Source organism: Eulemur rufifrons, chromosome 27, assembly GCF_041146395.1.
Source record: "Eulemur rufifrons isolate Redbay chromosome 27, OSU_ERuf_1, whole genome shotgun sequence".
NCBI classification, from domain to species: Eukaryota; Metazoa; Chordata; class Mammalia; order Primates; family Lemuridae; genus Eulemur; species Eulemur rufifrons.
The window spans coordinates 9,738,150-9,759,988 of NC_091009.1; the positions used below are offsets into that span (position 1 = coordinate 9,738,150).

A 21,839-nucleotide genomic window follows, 5' to 3' on the forward strand; every position below is an offset into this window, starting at 1 on the left:
TGGTTAACCAGACATTTGAAAAGAAGGCATAATTATTGACACAAACATAAAAGCCAGTGTTGGAGCTTTACATTCTTTTTTTTTTTTTTTTTTTTTGAGACAGAGTCTCACTCTGTTGCCCAGGCTAGAGTGAGTGCCGTGGCGTCAGCCTAGCTCACAGCAACCTCAAACTCCTGAGCTCAAGCGATCCTCCTGTCTCAGCCTCCCGAGTAGCTGGGACTACAGGCATGAGCCACCATGCCCAGCTAATTTTTTCTATATATATTTTTAGCTGTCCATATAATTTCTTTCTATTTTTAGTAGAGGTGGGGTCTCGCTCTTGCTCAGGCTGGTCTCGAACTCCTGAGCTCAAACGATCCGCCCACCTCGGCCTCCCAGAGTGCTAGGATTACAGGCGTGAGCCACCGCGCCCGGCCTAGATTCTTTTTATTTTTTTCTCTTTAGCATGCTCTTATGTTTTAATCTATTATGTCATAAAATACTGGATATGGTCAGTTATGGGATATAATCAGAGTGTATAGTTGAATATTATAATTTTCTATTTCAAAAACTTTCTCTTTTCCATCAAAAATAAATAAAATCATTTAGAAATAAATTTATATATTTTCTATTCTGAGTTAATGAAAACCTCTGAAAAGATTTCTTAATTTATAAAATTTGGAGAGGATTATTAATACTAATGCCAAAAATGAAAGCCAAATTAATGACCCCTATGTGTTGGAGAAAGTTCACTGAAATAACATCAAAGGAGAACACAGAAAAATTAAATTGAACTTCAACTTTCTGCCCAAAGTATTCGCTTTAGCAAAAATCATTTAATTATTTTCTTTCATGAAAGTTCCATTTTAAGGGAAACAAAAGAGAAAACAATCCTAAAGAATCCGAATTTCCCATCTTCTATTAATTGACTACTCACAGACAATGCATTGTATTTATTTATTTTTAATATTAACATATTAAGTGTGTTTGTGAGAAAAGGGAAAATAATTGTTTTATGATTAAAGTGTTGAATTTTAACATTTTTTCAGATGAATTCAAGTTCTTTATGAAAAGGCTACCCATGAATTATTTCCTCAACACATCTACTATAATGCATTTGTGGACAATGGATTCTAATTTTCAGCGCCGTTATGAACAACTGGAGATCAGCATGAAGCAACTTTTCCTAAAGGCGCAGAAAATTGTACACAAACTCTTTAGCCTTAGCAAGAGGTGTCATAAACAACCCCTCATCAGCCTGCCAAGACAAAGGTAAGACATTGTGACAATATAGGTAACTGAGGATATTGTTTGGACAGTGAATTCCATTTATTTTTCTGAATGTAGATGTGATAATATACTTAACCCAGCATTAGATATTTATTAGATATAATTTGAAAACAGCATATTCTCTTAAGTATAAAATAGTAAATTGTAGTTATTTTCCAAAGTAATAGTATAACTGGAAACACATATACTAACACTTCTTTTGTTTTCTTTCTTTTATCATCAGAATCAAGAAATCATTCTAACTTGTTACATGTTATAGTCAACAAATAATTGTATTGCAGTGAAGAAAAAAACAGAAAGCCCTAAAGTTATATTGTAAGCATATAAAGTAACTAAGAGGACAAAGTGAAATTCCTAAATATGTAATTTTCAAATAAAACAACTCATGATTTATTTTTCTATGACCAGTGTTTAGAAAACCATAAACTTCATTCTACATGAACCTCTGGAAATTACTGTGAAAATTTCTAACATTTAATATGAATGATGATAGACTATTAAAATATTTGTATCTTAACTGATTTGGGGAAGCAATTTTTAAAATCTCTACTTTAGTATGAACTGACCAGGAAGTGCAATAAAAAGCTGTATTTATCTATTTGAGGTCTGGTTATAAAACACATCAAAATGGAAAGCTATGGGAAGATACACGATACTGTCCCAAAAAATATACATTTGTATCAGTATCTCTGTTATAAAATGCTTGAATTTTTGACTCAATGCTTAAATATAATAATTAAGAGAAGAAATCTATAATTATACATTTCTTTCACTGAGAGAAAAAAATCTGAAAGTTGATACTTTTTTTAAAAATTTCATTTAAAAATAACATATTGGCTTTCTTTTGCACAATTAGTTGCTTTTTAGTATATTAAAAATTTGTGCAACCATTAGCACTAAGTTGAGGACATTTTTATTATGCCAAAAAAAAAAAAAAAACTAAGTACCAATTAGCAATCACTCTTCATAATCCCACACCTATTCCAAGGCTATTTATCTCTATAGATTTGTCTAATATACTATTTGTCTCTATATATTTACCTATTCTGGACAGTTGATATAAATGGGATCATACAATCTGTGGTCTTTTATGGCTGAGTTCTTTCACTTAGCAGAGTGCTTTCAGGTTCATCCATTTTGTAGCATCAGTAGTATGGGTATACCAGGGTATTTATACCACATTTTGTTTACCCATTCTTCATTTGGTGGACATTTAGGTTGTTCCACTTTTAAGGATTATGAATAATGCTTCTATGAACATTGATGTACACTTTTTTTATATACATATGCTTTCAGTTCTCTTGAATGTATACTAAAGTGGGGAATTCCTGAGACTTAACATAACTCTATATTTAACATTTTTTTTTTTAATTTCAGAAAATACCATGGGTACAACCATTTTGATTACATGAATAGATTTGTAGAGTTTGAGTCAAGGTTAAAAGTGTACCAATCACCTATGTAGTGTGCACTGTACCCATTAGGTGTGAATTTACCCATCCCTCCTCCCCCACCTGCTTCCTTTTCATTGAATTTTATTACCATATATGCACATGAGTGTTGATCTATAAGTTTCAATTTAGTAGTGAGTATATATGGTTTTTGTTCTTCTGTTCTTGTGATATTTCACTTAAAAGAATGCTCTCCATTTACATCCAGGTTGTTACAGAAGGTATAAGTTCATCATTTTTTTTATGGCTAAGCAATAATCCATGGCATATATATGCCACATTTTATTGATCCACTCCTGTATTGATGGGCATTTGGGTCCACATCATTGCAATTGTGAATTGTGCTGCTATAAACATTTGAGTGCAAATATCTTTTTTATAAAATGCTTTTCTTTTTTTTTCCATTGGGTAAATACCCAATAGTTGGATTGCTAGATCAAACAGTAGGTCTACTCTTGAGTTCTTTGAGATATCTTCATGCTATTTTCCATAGAGGTTATACTAATTTGCAGTCCCACCTACAGTGTATGAGTTTTCTGTTCTTTTGGCATCCATGCCAGCATCTGTTGTTTTGGGATTTTTTGATAAAAGCAATTCTCATTGGAGTTAGGTGATATCTCACTGTGGTTTTGATTTGTATTTCCCTAATGATTAGAGACAGTGAACATTTTTTCATGTGCTTATTGGCCATTAGTCTATCTTCTTTTGAAAACCTTCTGTTTATGTCTTTTGCAGACTTTTAATGGTATGGTTTGATGTTTTCTTGCTGATTCATTTGAGTTCTTTGTAGATTCCAGTTATTAGCCATTTATCAAATATATAGCATGCAAATATTTTCTTCCATTCTGTAGCTTGCCTATTCACTGTATTTATTGTTTCCTTGGCTGTGCAGAAGCTTTTTAATTTGATCAAGTCCAATTTATTTATTTTTGTTGTTGCTGTGATTGACTTTGGGATCTTCTTCATAAAAATCTCTATGCACATAAACTTGGAAATGTTGAGAAAATGGATAAACCCTTGGCAACACACAACCTCCTTAGGCTCAATCAGGAAGAAATAGAACTCCTGAACATACCAATATCAAGTATCAAATTTGAAACAGCAATAAAAAATCTCCCAAGAAAAATTAAAAAGATCTGGATCAGATGGTTTCCCATCCAAATATTATCAGACCTACAAAGAGGAATTGGTACCTATAGTACAGAAATTATTTCATAACATAGAGAAAGAAGGAAGCCTCCCCAACTCATTCTATAAAGCCAATATCATTCTGATACCAAAGCCAGGAAAGGACACAACAAAAGAAGAAAGCTACAGACCAATACCCCTTCCTTATACATATAGATGCAAAAATTCTCAATAAACTCCTAGCAAACCAAATTCAGCTGCTTATCAAACAGTTAATCCACCATGATAAAGTGAGCTTCATCCCAGTGATGCAAGGATGGTTCAAAATACATAAATCTATAAATGTGATTCACCACATAAATATAAGCAAAGACAAAGACCATATGATCCTCTCAATAGATGCAGAAAAAGTATTTGACAAAATTCAGCACCATTTTATAAGAACTCTTAAAAAAATAAGCATAGATGGAACATATCTCAACATTATAAAGACCATATAGACAAACCCACAGCCAACATCATACTGAACGGGAAAATCTGAAAGCATTTCCATTTAGAACTGGAACCAGAGAAAGTTTCCCACTGTCACCAGTTCTGTTCAACATAATGCTGGAAATCCTAGCCAGAGCAATCAGGCAAGAGAATGATATTAAGAGTATCCAAATGGGGAAAGAAGAGGTCCAACTATCTCCCCTTGCTGATGATATGATCTTACATCTAGAAAACACCAAAGATTCTGCCAGGAGATTACTTGAATTGATAAATAAATTCAGCAAAGTCTCAGGTTATATAATCAATGTACACAAATCAGTAGCATTCCTATACGCCAACAATACTCAAACTGAGAATCAAATCAAAGACTCAATACCTTTGACAATAGCAGCAAAGAAAATAAAATACCTAGGAATATATTTAACTAAGGACGTAAAAGACCTCTACAGGGAGAGCTACGAACAGTGAAGAAGGAAATTGCAGAGGCTATAAACAGATGGAAACATATCTCATACTCACAGATCTGCAGAATAAAAAATGTTAAAATGTTGATAGTACTCCAAGTGATATAAAGATTCAATACAATCTCATTAAATTACCAATGTCATTTTTTTAGATCTAGAAAAAATAATCCTATACTTCATATGGAACCAGAAAAGACTCCCAAATAACCAAAGCAACCTTAAGCAAAAAGAACAAATCTGTAGGCATCACTTTATCAGACTTTAAGCTATGCTATAAAGCTATAATAACCAAAACAGCATAGTACTGGCACAGGAACGGAGACCTAGACCAATGGATCAGAATGGAGAACCCAGATATAAAACCATCATCATATTGCCCTCTGATCTTTGACAAAGCGGACAAAAACATAAACTGAGGAAAAGAATCCTTAATCAAAAAATGGTGCTGGGAATATTGAGTAGTCACATGTAGAAGACTGAAACAAGATCCATACCTCTTGCCACTCAAAAAAATTAATTCTCCATGGATAACAGACTTAAACGTAAGGCATGCAACTATGAGAATTCTAGTAGAGATCAGGAAAACTCTTATAGTTATTGGCCTAGGCAAAGGATATATTTAATATTTTGAGAAGCTGCCAAACTTTTTTCCAAAGTGGCTAAATCATGTTATATTTCTGCACATTCTGAATGACAGCTCTAATTGCTCCACATCCTAACACTTTTTATTTTCTGTCCTTTTAATCAGAGCCATTTAAGTAGGTGGCAAGTGGTATCTTGTGGTCAGGATTTAAATATCCCTAAGGACTAGTCATATTGAACATCTTTTCATGTGCTTATTGTCCACTGTATATATTTTTGGACAAATTTCTCTTCAAATCCTTCATACATTTAATATTTAAAACATTATTATTGAGTTTTAACTGTACTTTATATATTCTGAATATACAGATATTTATCCTTCCATTCTCTAGTGTGTCTTTTCACTTTTCTAATTAATCTCTCTTTCTCATCAGTCTTGGTAAAAGTTTGCTAATTTTGTTGGTATTTTCAAAGAACTAACTTACAGTTTTCTTGATATTCTTTATTATTTTTCTCTTATTCCATTTTTCCATTCTACTTATTTCCTTTCTGTTTACTGTGTATTTTCTTTCCCTAGTTCTTAAAGTGAAAAGTTAGGTTATTAATTTGAGAACTTTCATCTTTTTTAATATAGGCATTCACTTCAATAAATTTTCCTCTAAACACTGCTATAAGTTTTATTACATGATGCATCTCTTAAGTTTTCTTATTCCCTCCACAAATGAGATATTTTAGTATGTCTTTCCCCGTACTCCAAGGAAACATTCCCTAATAGGAAATTGTGGCTGAATGAAGACCCTGCTATTTGATTATAATGAACTTTATGCTTTATGTGTGTAGGTTAAAAACAGTTTGAGAACCACTAAAATAGATGAGTCTTCCCAAAATAGGAAATGCAAGAAGATGAGATAGATTAGAAGGCAAATTGATGAGTCTGGTTATAAACATGTTGACTTTAGGTTCTGTTTACAAGTTACAAACAAAGCTGGATATACATTTCTTAAGCTCAGGAAAGATTTAGACAAGTGGATGGCAATCATTAGTACACAAGAATCCATATCTGAATACGGTAGATCCTGGAGCAACACTTTTGTGAAGTACACTGGTCCACTTACACCCAGTTTTTTTCAATAACTACAATTGGCCCTCTGCATGCGCAGGTTCTGCATCTAAATACAGATGGAAAATACAGTATTCCCAGGATGCAAAACCCTCACATAAGGAGGGCTGATTTCACAGGGCTGACTGTGGGCCTTGAATATGAGCAGGAATTTTGATATCTGCGGGGTTCCCTGGAACAAATCACAAAAACATGAAAAATGTGTAGACAGAATCTGCAAATATATGTAAGGGATGAGCGGAGAAACAGAAATGAGCAGATAGTCGGCTAAAATATATCGTAGAATCCACATTAATTTCTAGTAAAAATAAATTATAAATTGAACATACAAATATGCGATAAAAGTGAAATATTTGTAAGGAAAATATGGGAAACAGAAACCCAATTCAGATTGGGTGTGTACAAAATAAATGAGTAGAATAAAACAAAGATGTATTATTTGGAGCAGAATTCAATATAGTATAGATAAATCTTTGTTTTCCAAAACTTCTAAACCAAATAAATCAAATATTGCCATGGGCTTTTCTTGACTTTCTTTTTTTAATTTAGCATGATTCCTGTGTTGGCTATTACTCATCACATATAAAGAAACAATGCAGACTTTTTGCTAGATAAAGTATTTTATTGAATTTGGGTTTTTTTCCAATCACTATTTTTCTTTTACCAATGTAATATTTTTGTTACTATTTTGATTGTATTTCCTCATTTTAATAGACTAATATAACATGACACTAGGAAAACAAAACATATGTACTACAATCTGTTATTAGGGTTGAGTGGAAAAAGGAAGTTGGATATTTGTAGGGTATGTTTTTCCAAAATTTTTGACAAAGGAAGTAGATAAGCAATACCAGTTATACAATTCCATTGGTAATTCTCTTCTTCTCTTACTTTTGTGGAATTTTTCTCAATCTTTCTCTTGAAGTTTCCTCAATTTAAGAATAATCTTTCAATTTCTGATACTCTAAAATCTTGAAAAATAAGCAAAAACAAACAAAATGAGACCTGCAAAGTGCGTCTTTACTAATTCAATGGTTTCCTCCTCATACTTCCTGTATAATGACTGATAGGTTGAAATTACACTGTATAATGTGGAGTGTAGTTCTTCATTTTGATAAAAGATGATACTCAAATTAATCTCACCACTTTTGCTCTCAGGAATTCACATGGTATAAAAATCTTTTTTCTTATTTGAGTAAAGTCTGAATGAAGCCTGTGATAATCTGGTTTCCTTGAGGTAGTCAACTTTCGTTGCTATTCTAAAACTTTTCAGAGGCCGGGCGTGGTGGCTCACGCCTGTAATCCTAGCACTCCGGGAGGCCGAGGGGGGAGGATTGTTTGAGCTCAGGAGTTTGACACAAGCCTGACCAAGAGTGAGACCCCGTCTCTACTAAAAATAGAAAGAAATTATATGGACACCTAAAAAAAAAAAAATATATATATATATATATATACACACACACACACACACATACATATACATATATATATAAAATTAGCCGGGCATGGTGGTGCATGCCTATAGTCCCAGCTACTGGGGAGGCTGAGGCAGGAGGATTGCTTGAGCCCAGGAGTTTGAGGTTGCTGTGAGCTAGGCTGACGCCACGGCACTCTAGCCCAGGCAACAGAGTGAGACATTGCCTCAAAATAATAAAATAAAATAAAATAATAAAGAATAAAAATAAAACTTTTTGGATAAGTAACAATGACTTCTTAATTTCATTAAAGGATGATAATTACAGCAATTATTGAAGAGTATCCATGCATAATTCCTAAAAGATACTATCTTGTTCAGTCATTGTCACAGCAGCAAGGATCCACAGAAATATTACATTTAATGGTATAATAAAGTTTTAACATCCATTTCTCCAGGGGAAATAAGCCTTGATTTATAGTATTTGAAAATTTTTGCAGTACAGGTGTTTCTACCATGGTCAATTTCAAGCTAGTAACGTGACATCACTGAAAAGAGAGTTATGAGTAAATGGACGTAACTGGCACTGTGCGTGCAGGGTTCAGCAAACCACAATAGATCAAAACAATTGATTAAAGTATTTCTATGAAGTTATTTCTTTTTCATTAACAAGGGAAAGTGAGATATAATGAAATCATTTCTCTAATGTCACAGACAAAAGTGGGTTTAGATCTATTTGTTCTTTGTCATGTCATGCACTCTCTATATGCTCCATCGCTTAGTTATGAAAATCTTCCAAATGATGACACATATCATTATACAATAACAAAAATCTCATTCTTGGTTATCATCATTGGATTCATGAAAATAGTCTTTATGGGTTTGGAAGATATCGGTCTCCTAGTGGCAGATACAAGTTTTCCAAATTTCTATTTTTTACTTGAAAGCTAGAATTTTATCCTTGCCATTAAATATGTGAGTTATTAGTCTTGAAGTGTCAGCTTCATGTCTTTCAGTTTTGATAACTAAACTGCCAAATATCCAAGTCTGAATAGCCCTAGTTTTTTTCTGTGTAACTCTGTGAAGTAGAAGTGGTTTACCATAAAAAAGGGGTTAGCTCAGCTGGCAACTGAAGCAATTGCGAAGGTGATTCTCCGCAAGGCAGCCTTACAGCGCAGTGTGCAGAGTAAGTGTTTTATTCACATGTCTTGTTTTGACATACAGATTTGTACTGAAGATTGAGATATGGTGAGCTATTTTTCAACTGCTTCATCATGAACATTCTTAAATATAATTTTCTTTCTTTTTGTCTTACAAGTATGTGGCAGTAAAAATTATATGCCCATTAGAACAGCAGTGTGGTGCCACTGCTTGCTTTTTACCATCTTTAGCTTTGAGATTTTCATCAAAATATTTTGCCTGAGATGGAGGGTTGCTCTAAGTGCAGTTCTTCCTAATTGATACATGAAGTTTCATCTTAAAGAGAAAAATATTATGGAGTATAAGATAATAAACTGATTATTTTTTGATGTAGTATTAATGATCACTGGTTTGTAGGTGAGCCACAAAGTGTAAATCTATATAGATTCCAGGACCCTAGTGTTTCTCCAAATCTTATTGACAATAAAACCTTTAGAATGGGTGCACTTTGTTTTATTGTTTTGTTTTGTTTTGTTTTTGAGGCAGAGTCTCGCACTGTTGCCCAGGCTAGAGTGAGTGCCGTGGTGTCAGCCTAGCTCACAGCAACCTCAAATTCCTGGGCTCAAGCAATCCTCCTGTCTCAGCCTCCCGAGTAGCTGGGACTACAGGCATGTGCCACCATGCCCGGCTGATTTTTTCTATATATATTTTTAGTTGTCCATATAATTTCTTTCTATTTTTAGTAGAGATGGGATCTCGCTCTTGCTCAGGCTGGTCTCGAACTACTGAGCTCAAATGATCCGCTCGCCTCGGCCTCCCAGAGTGCTGGGATTACAGGCATGACCCACCACGCTCGGCCTCTATTTTTAAATACAATTAAACTAGGGCTGAATCTCTAGTTGGTCTCATTTATGTTTGAATAACTTAGAGACAATTTTACTTACATTTTGGAAGAAATAGATGCCTGTTAACTTACCAGTTGGGAAGCTGAACATCGTCCTCGACTCTGACGCGGTGGTGGTTTTATTGTCTCAAAGCAGAAACCATGTTACATAACCAGCATCATCATATTATGGATGACCTTTCCTCCTGAACACTTCCCATGACAATGTCATGGCCAAAGATGAGCACTAAGATGTTGGAATGATCTGACTGAGGTCACTCAGAGTGATCACTCAGGGTTGGCTTTTAAAATCTCTTCTTCTTATAAAATATAATAGTATATACATAAAAGAGGAATAACCCAAATTGTTTTCTCATATTATATGAAATCTCCTATGCTGGCTTTCATGCAAATGATTTTGGGGGCATCAATGTATGTAGATGAAATTTGTTATGTCAAAACTGTCACGAGGTAAATAAATATATAGATAACATTTTCCCTAAACTCCTTCCCATTCTAAATGATAGCACTAATGAGAAATACTTTGATGTTGTACTGAAAACTAAAAATAAAGTAGATCTTACAAATAATGCCTTTTTCCGGTCAGACTTGCTCAACTCAGTGGGGGAAAATCTCATCTGAGTTGCTTTAATGATATGTTTAAGCTGATGTTTAATTTGTTAACATTTACAAGCAGTGTGTGATCTCTAATCTTCACAGTAGAATTTAGAATCCTCATGCAGAGGACAGAAAAAAAAGTAACCTTCCTCACCTCCTTTCAGCATCTTACTTTCTCACGTGCATCTGTATGTACGTGTACACACACACACACACAAATAGCATGCATAACAAGTCATTAAAATGGATATGACTGAAATTCATAGTTTTTTTCCTTGAGCGTTAAACTAAGATGTCATTTTCTAAAAGCAAATGGCTTTATGAATCAAGACGGTGAAAACTAAATAATATCAAGATATATACCACCACAAATCCCTAACACTAAAAAAAAAAATAAATAAATAAATAAAAATCTTTGAAGCACTTCATTTGAGGCTCACAAGTTATAAAGTGAGTGAATGAATACATTTCAAAAATCAATGGCAATTGAAATGAAAATCTCCCATCTCACAATCTAGATGCACTTCAGACAGCAACAAATAGAACAGCACAAAAGAACATTGATGTGACAAAAGAACACAGGAGAAAATGAAGGTCAGTTTGTTGTGGTTGTTCTATTAAGCGCAGCAGGAAGACTCCATGTAGGTTTCTCAAAGGAAACACAAAAGATCAAGTCTGAGGTAATACCTTTTATTGAGCTGAAATAAATTTGGTTCATACAAACAGGAAAGTTAGCTATAAACAAATCTAAAAACAAAATACAGTAACAAAAATACAAGGAAAAGCTACCAATTTAATAGGATTATGTATATGTATGTATGTGTATATGTGTGTATATATTTAATCTTCAACATCATCGTGAATGCACACACACACATATACACACGTGTACACACACATATATACACACACACACATACCCGCAACTACATATTTAAAAAATCAGGAGGGCAATACATTCTTATGATCTAAATATACGATTTTTTCTTTTATAACTTCATCTAAATTCCCATTAAACAAAACTATATCACTGTCTGAAGTTATGGGATCATTTAATCAATATGTAGGAATGTGGAGAGATGTTTTGAAAGATATACAGCAGAAAACACACAAGAATGAGGAGAAAACTGACCAATGCATAATGCAAGTGAAATGCCTACCTAAGTAGCAGATAAAAGAGACATTCAGAAGAACACAGCAATATCCCTTGATGCAGAGCCACAGACATACTATGACCAAGGGTGATAATTCTGGGGTTGTCTCACTAATGAGAATCATGGTTGCCTAGTTACTCACTAACATGCCCTAAGCACAAAGTATGTGTCAAACACTGTTCTAAGTGCTTTGCCATTTTTTCTTCATTTAATACAGTGACACAAGGTAGGTAGTATTGTTACTCTAAATTTACAATTGAGGATCCTGAAGTTCAGATAATCTAAACAAATTGCCCAAGATTACTCAGCCGGTGCTGGCGGAGCTAGAATCTAGGCAATCTTGTTATGGAGTTTGGGTCCTTAATCACTGTGCCATGGTATTGCCCAGGTTTACCATGTTTTCTAGAGAAGGGCTCTGAGTTCCTGCTAATCCCTCATCCTTATGAAGTTTGAGAGGATATTGCATCCATGCAAAAACATTCAGTCATGGAATGGGAAAATAAGAAAACAAAAAAGAGTTGGGGTGGATAAAAAATATGATCACTAAATTTAAAACTAAAATAAATGCAGTAGACTGTTAAAGTAACTGAATTGCTTTGTTAGAATAAAATGATAAGAAGCTAATACAGTACTAAAAATAAAGAATAGGGAGGCAATAACTTATTTAAAAAAATGTGAGGTTCATGGAGAGCATGGGGTAGAATAAAAATATGGAGTATGCATAATAGAATGTCTATAAGGAAAAGACAGATATCTGATTGAGAAGACGCAGTGAGAGAGAGAGAGAGAGAGAGAGAATGCTCTTTTCTTGGAAGATTGGAATCAGATGAAACAGACAAACAAACAAAAAGAAAAAAAACTGAGCACCAAGCAAAATTTATGAAAAATGATTGTGTTATGTAATGGTTTCAGAGTTAACATCAATCATTTTTAGCTAGTTCATTTTAGTTTTTCCTAGTTCATCAATGAATTTAAAGATTTAACACATTTTAAAAGCCCATTTATTGTGTGCATAGGAACAAATGAAAAGAGAAAAATAGTGCACCATACCGTCTTCATCTCATGTGCCTGGCTCCAAGGTCAGCGACGGCGTTTGTCTGTCACAGAGCCAGGCTTCCTCGCCTTGGGTGGGGGCCACTGAAGGCAGACATTGCTAGTGCCTCTTTCTGAACCAGTTTGCCTTCTTGAATTCCAGCCTTTCCTCCTCTAGGGAGAACCAGAGGAAGATATCAGGATGTCCAGTAGTGTATGACTATAAAGCCAAATACAGAAGTCCAGTGGAACCCTGAGAGGAAAGCCAAATTCTAGCTTGTCTTTCTGAGACTGTGACGGCAAAAGAGTAATTTTTTTTCTTCATTGGAAAGGTAACCAAGTGAGAGTGAAAATGACTTTTTTTTTTTTTAATCTAAAATATTAAAATTCTAGAGTATGGTAGATCAATCAGTGATGTTTTGAGAAGAAAAAAAGTCACTGGAGAATTTTATGCTTAGTCAAGAGAAGTTCTAAATAAGAGGAAAATGCAAGGACATTCTTATATATGTAGTTCCCTCTGATGTTATCTCCAAATATTCCTTCTGAAAATATTGTTTATTAAATCAATTGAGTAACAAATAATCAACTCAAGAATGTATATAAACTTGTTCCTGAAAGAAAATTATCCCTCTATTAGATTTAAGATCACGAAAATAATATTTTCTATTGCTTTTATGGTTTACCCTTACTTAGGAAATTTTACCAGTAAAATAAACTTCAGTATAGCTAATTTGAAAATTAGTGGAAATAGAGATATGAATGTTTAAAATATAATTATCAGTTGTAGATGGCATGCTTACTTATCTGGAACATTCCAGAGCATAAACCAGAGTAAAAATAAAAACCTAAACAGGCACTTAAATTAAGTCAATAGTTAAAAAAATAAATAAAAATGAATATTCTACCAATATATAAACAAAATCCAGTAAGAAAATGGGATAGAAAAGAAGACTTCATTCACAAGAATGTCAAAATACATAGTATAGCTAAAAAAATAAAACTATTTGGAATCTTAAGAAAATTTTTGAGAGACGCAGAGATTAATCATATTTCTGAATAGAAAAAAACTTATAAAGATATTATCTTACTCAAATTAATATTTTTCAACAATTAAATATTAATTTAATGAAATATTAACTAGACTTTATCTGGAAAAAAGTGAACAAAAGTAGTAAATAGTATTTTTAAAGAGTGATAATGATAGGAGATTAGTGTTACCAGATACAAAAATCTACTGTAGATAAATAAAATATCGTTTCAGGAGTAGCCTGGCTACACGGCTGAGTAGCCACTGGCAATTACCTTATCTCTCTATATTTCAGTTTCCTACCTAAAATGAGTACTTTCCTTAAAGAATTATTATGAAAACTGAAGCTGGTTCATATATGTAAAGTCTCAAGATTTATTAGAATTCAAAACATTCTTTGAAGGAAATGATGATGATGATGCTATAGTAATTTAAATAGTTTAGAAAATACTACAGTGTCTAGAAATAGACTCAAAAATATGTAACAATTTGGTTTATAATTACACCAATCAAGTGAGCTATAGACTGTCAAGGAGAAAGTGTATAAACACACCCATTTCAAAGTTAAATTAATTTCCTAATGTTGAAAGTTTTAAAAAGTAGAGATTAGGCCATTTTCTTTTATCATAATTTAGTATGGTTAAATATTTAAGGTGTGATTTTGAAATGCAGTTTTTCAAATGAAATTCTTACCTGATTGGAAATTAAGAAACCTATTCCTAGTTAATTCTTGGATCAAAGAAAATTCAAAGGGAAACTTCAAACTCTAGAAAAAGCAATTAAAAAGAGAGCACTTTCATAGCAATACCTATGAGAACATGACAAATTCTAGACTTGGAATAAAATTTGTAGTTTTAAATGCCTTATTAAAGAAGAAAGAATAAAATATTAAAGTTACTAAGAACTTGTCACCATTTATAGTTTCATTCAACAAATAAATATTTAATGCCATTTATAGGCAGAAGAGGTGCATCAGCCTACAAAATAACATAAATATTATATATAAAATATATATATATATATATATATATATATATAAAATAGGAATGTAGACAGATATAGCTACATATCCTGGAAATTTGGAGTTAAAGATTTAGTGAGGGCAAAGAAAATAAACAGGCAATTTATATATTATTTTAGAAGGTTATAAGTAAAAAATAAAGCAAAAAGGAGGAAAGGGACGGTCAGAGGTGTGTGTGTGTGTGTTTGTGTGTGTGTGTATGTCTATGTGTGCACAATTTTAAATGGGGTCGTCAGCCAAGATTTGAAGGAAGCGAGTGAGTAGTAAGCTGTGTGTCTATTGGGGAAAGAGAATTGCAGGCAGATTGAACAGCGTGTTCAAAGGCCTGCGATGCTCTGTAGCCTAGAGTGCTTCAGGAACAGCGAGGATTCCGTGTGGCTATTCATTGGGGTGTCTAGTAATAGAAAATGTGGTCAGAGAGATAATGGGGGGGTATCAACACATCATGGGAAAAGGCGATAAAATATCCACTTTGAAAGGTGTCAAGGTTACAAAGGTTCACAGGTGTAAGACTTCTCTAAATTTAAAAGGTTAGAAATGTTATTTTGATTTTTCCAGGCTACAGGAAATTATGGAAGGTAATCTGTTTTATAAGTCAATATAATTATAGTCTGAAAAAAGTAACACAAAAAATAGCAACTGTAGAGGAATATACTTAATTTTTAAAATTTAATTATCAAAAGATAAAGTATCTTATTGTAGGTAAAGTAACCATCTGGAGGAAAGGCTACAGCATATTGTGTTGCAACTTTCTTACGGTACCAGCATCCCAAATGGGACCACAGGGATGATGATCACATCTGTCCACTAATGATATTCCAGGAACAACATAATTCTTAAGCCTCAAACTTGAAATCAGCTACTCTCTAAGAGCTTCCACTTTGTTTTAGGGTAGGTTAACATTAGAGAATTAAATGTGGATGCTATGGACACCATTGTATTCTTTTTTTATAAGCACTTGGGGAAGATATCAGCTATGAGTCACATTAGTGACAAAGGGAAAAATAAGATTTGCTTTTCAAACAGGCATTAATTCATAATGAAATTTCCTGGAATATATTTGATATATTTTTATGACACTTATGTCTATAAATTATTTGGTGTTTCCCTGGTACCTCTTATAGAATCCTGTATAACAAATAATAAGGACTTTCCCCCCTTAAAAATGCTTTATTTACTTTGATGGACATTAATACTCAAACAAGCCAACAATGCATCATACTCCTTGCATAAATGTGTGTGGGAATAAGGTCATAAATTTATTCATAATATCTTTCGATAAAGTCATAAGTAGTCATGCCTATGTGATTCTCAGGAAATTAACTGTTTCAGATTACGTATCTGTTTAGAGACTGGTAATTCTAAATTTTGTAGTCCAGTTAGCACTTGATGAAGGGGTATTACCTAGGAAATACCTTTATTTTTGGATAAAATGACTTAAATAATCACAGGCATACCTCAGTACTGATATTAATCAACTAGAGCCAAAACATAGTGACGCAGTAGCTGATGTCCACTCTTCCGTGTCGGGTATTCATTCTGATGAGTTGGTGTTCATGCAAAGCTATTCATTAATATTTTCAAATTCAACCCTGGCACATCCGTAAAAAACATGCATTGAGCAGGTAGAGGACTGTCTCAGTGTTAGGGACGTTGGTTGTTGAAGCACCCCTCTGCGGATATTCTACTATAATTTCCATGTCCACAAAGGGCTACTGGTGCTGCAGGGGTGAGTAGGCAAGAACATTCCATCAGCCTCCCTTAGAGAGAGGCTCAGCTGGCCTCTCATTTATGGCTGAAGGGCTTGAATTTTGAGAAGTTCCACTGGAAGCCTGGTTTTCCTTTTCATTCAGAAGTTGGGGAGCATGACATTTTTTTTCTATCTGTTCTCATCTGTCTTATTCTCTATTTTATTATTTCTCTGGGCTTGACCAAATTGAATTGAGTGTACGTATGGGTATTAGAGGTAGTCTGGCTTGAGGCTGAGAGTCTCGCTGTGTTCCCTGAGCCAGAAATCTTTAGACAGATAACCAGACGAGCCCACAGGGTCCCTGTCTTTTATCTTTCTCCCCTCAATGCCGGTGGATATGTCTATGACATTTTATATATTTGAAAACATTTTCATTTCTCTATGAAAACTTCTTGCAACTCATCTTCACTTTAAGGAAGGAAAAGGGGTAGCTAGTCTCTGTTCCCATATTTTCTTTGTTTGGATACCAGAGAAATCTCAAGACAAAATTCTAAAGTCTGAAAAAGGAAAAATAAAAAAAATACTTCCAGCCTTTGAGATAACCTATTTCAGTAACAGTGATCCAGGCATATTTCTGGTCTCTCCTTTTATCTCAATCTCTTTAGTTCAGAAAGGTCATTTGTTTTTTTTTCCTAAATAAGATTTATTACTGAAACAAAAAGTGAGCATTTTGATAATTAAATTGTCTAAATAGTACTTGATTCCATATTGTCATTTTTTTTTATTTTCCAATTATATTTTCCTCAATATAAAAATATTTCTGAGAGGTTGTCCTCTGAACACTGTTAAAATAAAAACAAAATCTCACTCCAATTAGCATCCAAGGTCGCTACACTTTTCCCTGGCATCTTCTACAAAAACAAAGATCAACACACACATTAAAATAGAATTGCTAAAAATAAAACAGTATGAAGCTTATCATTTTTTTCAAAGCCAAATATGTAAAATTTAACACTTTTGTTTTAACTCTGTTCTTAGTTCCAAGGACACTTAAATTCTTAGCAGTTTTCCAGTTTTTGCCTAGAATACACTGAATCTTTTCCCCATAACCAATCATGTTAAGTGTCATTTCAGGTGTTTATTGATCTTGCATATATCATGCTATGTGAAATTTCTGTTCAAATATATTATTCATTTTTATTGAGCTGTTTGTTTCCTTAGTTTTGGGTTGAAGTAGTTCTTTGCATATTCTGATACAACTGCTTTCTTTCTGAATTGTGAATATGATTAATCAGAAAGTGGCTTGCCATTTCATTTTCTTCATGATATCCTTTCAAGAGATGATCTTTTTAATTTTGATGAAGTCTAACTTATAAATTATTTTCATGTATAGGTAGCTCATTTGAGTCCTGAAAAATCTTTGTTAATCACAGGATTGAAAAGATTTTCTCCCATTTTCTTCTGGGAAAAGAGTCTTTTTGTATTTTGTATTTGATTTTCCTTTTTATATTCACTGTGTATATTTTCCTTTTGTATTTACTTCTTATTTTTTAAAACTTTTATTCATATATTTCATAACTGATATTTCATTTGATCCTCACATTAACTCTCTGAGATGTACAAGTCAGGCTTTATTATTCTGTTTTATGGATAGGGAAAATGAGGATTAAAATAATAAGTGGTATTCCCAAGGTTATACAGAAATCTAATTCTAGATTTATCACCACCAGAAAATGGTGATAGAATTGAGCACCAGTTTAATTCAACTTCCTCTCGACTACCCTGCAGACAACCATCTCCAAACAGGAGGGTCTCAAATAATAGAATGTGGATTTAAATCCTAGACATAAAATCATCTTCAGTACTGGGAAAATAACCAAGAATTATAGCAATTTAGTATTGATGAAGAGCAAGGGATCTTTTTCTCTTTATGTGAGAGGCATAAAATCTATAAAATATATTAATATCCTAATGGCAAAAGTTGCAGAAGAGATACAAATCAATTGGCATTTGATATTTTCATTAGCAAAATAAATTAGGGACAGTCTGCAAGAGTCTAACATTTAAATTGGAAGACCCATGAAAACAGGTCTCATTTAAAGAGACAAGGCATTAAAATGCTAAAGCCAAGGGATTCTTTCCAGAATATTTATAAGAGAGTCAGTGTGTAATTCTGCACCTGTTGTTAAGAGGAGGTACAACTGCTCAAGTTCCAAATTGAATTGGCTTCAAAGATTTTAAAAAATAGCCTCTGTGTTGTTTACAAGTTTTTTTCTCTCTTGTGAATAGAGATGTGTCTTTTGCAAGGGAGAGGTGGCAGACTATTGGGCCATTCTCTGCAGGCAGCACCTGTGAAACTTGGCAAACTAGAGTATCTTGAGCTGCTGGTATGAATAGCTTTACACTATGTGGGTAAAGAGGCCACCAGTACTTTCTCATGAATGAATTCATGGAATGCTAATTTTGGTATCCCTGAATTGTGAGGCTAGTTTAACGGGTAACTGTTATTTTGAAACACAGTTCACTTCATCTCACCAAGTTGGAAAACATATTCTACAGCTTTCATTTCAGCATTTTATTTTACAAAAGGTTTGTTGTGATGTTGAGAAATGTCAGAATTAAGTTATTTCTCATCCTAAAATTTCTGGGTTTAGTAAATAAAATTAACCATTTGTTTAAAGTTCATTTTTATGCTTGTGTTAAGATTAAGGTAATAATAGGTTTATATGCAAAAATATGATTCTGTGTGTGGCACATTTTTATACAATGTGGTTGAGTAAACAGTCACCTCAGATAAATTACATTTTCATGTCAAATGACCCCACTTCCCAACAATAAACATCTAATATTGATGATAGTATCATATATAATGTGTAGATTTTGTATATTTTTGTAAGAATCTTTAGAAGATGGTTTATATTTAGACTAACAATATAAGTATATTGGAAAGGAAAAACAAGATTATTCCGAACATTAATGAAAATGTTTGTATAGGATCACTTAAACGTAAACAATATTTGAGAGAAATAAAGTTAAAGTAGAGAAATTCTTATGATCATGCATAACAAAATAAAAAATACTTAGTACAACTTGGCTGTTCTTTTCTTAAAATGTTTTACCCCATCTCCTCTCCTTATTTACTAGATATATTTCTGCACATCTTATAAAACTCAGTTGAAATGTTATCTCCTTTCCTAAAAACTTTTCTTAACCCCCTTTCTCTCCAACAAAGTTATAAATTGTCTCCCTGAATTCTATATTTCTCAATTAGGATGTATTATATTTTATCATATTTATTTGCTTATGTGTCTCTTTTTTCTAGTTGATAGAAAGACCCTCAGAGAGAGACAAGGACTATGTTTTACTCCTGGGGTAGCCCTTTGGCTCAACGTAATTAATGTCCAATACTTGTTTACAATAAATATAATATTGGGCCTATGAAAAAGAGGTAACATTAAACACTGCCTGGAGAAAATCTGAACTGTGTGGATTTATGCTGTATGCTACATAGTCTCAACATTACTTAAACGAACTCTAAATATCACTCAGCAACAAATTAGCATTCCCCTCTCCTTTTCTACAGTGACATGAAAATGTTTACTGCTTCCCTCAAGTCACTCTACTCACCTTTCCTTCTAATGCTCTTTACTAGCAAAAGATTCAGTCCAATATTTTACACATATAAGAAATAAATAAAATAAGCCATAGTATGATTTTGAAAGTCACAGCCTTTGATGTGGGGAAAAAAGTCATTTTTTTCCTATGATGAATTCTTCTGACACTCTTCTATTTTATCTAATACAGAAATTTCATCTAAGCCCTTTAAGGTATATTCTTTCTATATCTAAAGTTCAAATCTGGCCTGTACTTTCATTGCATTTAGTTACAAAATCCCCTCGCAGGGTTTTTCGTCTCCATCTGCTTTGTGTTGATTTTAAACCCCCAACGTGGGTGTTCTAAGTCCCTCTCAGATGTGACTAGCTTTTTTGTGGAACTCCAACTTTGCTTGCCTGTCCCTGCTGCTGCCATTAAGGTGTAAGCTGGACTCAGACTCTGGATGACAAATGTGTACAGGCCACTCTGCATCTCCCTCATCTTTACATTCAGGTCAGTGAGATCCACAGTGCTTCCTTTGACACTCTGGACCCAGAGAAGGACTTGGGTGTTCTGCCAATCTTTCTGAAGCCCAGCTGTCTGTGTTGCTGCTGCCTCTGCAAAGCTACGCACAGCCTTGGCACTGCAAGTGTGCGGGTGGGCTGCTGGTTCCCTTTTGCACTGATCCCTAAGCTAACAGGGGTCCCGTTGCTGACCGCCCCAACCACCACCTACATCCAGGCTCAACACAGTGGATAAAGCATGAAAACTGACTAACATCTGAGCTCTCTGAGTTTCCCTACAATCCTCTCATCTGGGATGGGCTACCAAATCATTTTCTGATTCACACGTGCATCCTGATACTTTTCGTTTCATACCTGGCAGGTGACTTTTGAACTGCAAATTAAATAATTGAAGGCTTTGGCTTTTTACTTTTGCAATAACCTATTCATCTCAGGTACTATGTAACTCATAGTTAGCTGTCTTCATTGAAATAAAGATTCTCGCAATACTAGGAATTTGATTTGTCTGGTGGGGATCTACCATTCAATAACTGTAAAGTATTTTCTTAATTTTCCTAAAGCTGAGTGACATCATTTGAAGAATGGAAAATGAGAGGGGAGTGGGGATAGTTGTGAGATCCAGCATAAAGTACCTAGTGCATGACAGATACTTAATGCGTATTTACTTCTTGTCTTTCTTCTCCTTCAGAATATTTTCCGCTTTCCCACCTATCACCCAGGCTGCTGCACATTGCAAAGCGTCTGTCACTCCCATCTTGGTATCTTCTTCCTTCAATCTTAATAGCCAGCTTCTTGCCAGAATAAATGGTTCTTTATTCCTTGTCAACCTGAAAATATTTATTTTAAAAGTTATGCTGTCTTTGATTCTTTCTTGAAACTCTCTCTTCTGGATTTCTATGACCTCACATTCCCCTGATGTTCTTTCTGCTTCTGTGGACACTAGTTTCATTCCAGACAATTCTTGTACTGTACCAGCTCGCTCTCTCTCTCTCTCTCTCTCTCAATCTCATGCTGCACACATTTCAGGCCTTCTTTTCCCTTGATTCCAAGTCTAAAATTCTCACCTGAGAGAATATCCCTATACCCAGTTGGGGTATAGTTCCTGCCTGCCTACAGTCTCAGGTCATTTCAATTTTTCCTTCACATAGCAATCAGAGGAATTAAAAAAAAAAAAAAAGAAAGAAAGAAAAGAGAGAAAACCTGATTATATGGCTCCCTTATTTATTGTCTTCTATC

The 21,839-nt window shown here is 33.9% G+C and overlaps 1 protein-coding gene across 2 annotated transcripts in view; it reads left to right on the forward strand.

Moving 5' to 3' along the window:
• The window catches only part of BRINP3 (BMP/retinoic acid inducible neural specific 3), a 399,388-nt gene that overhangs the window by 327,931 nt on the left and 49,618 nt on the right, over positions 1–21,839 (forward strand). For both annotated transcript variants that reach the window (XM_069459484.1, XM_069459485.1), the window contains one exon: positions 1,029–1,251. In XM_069459484.1, coding sequence (XP_069315585.1) covers positions 1,029–1,251 — 223 coding nt within the window. The remainder of the gene's footprint in view (positions 1–1,028; positions 1,252–21,839) is intronic.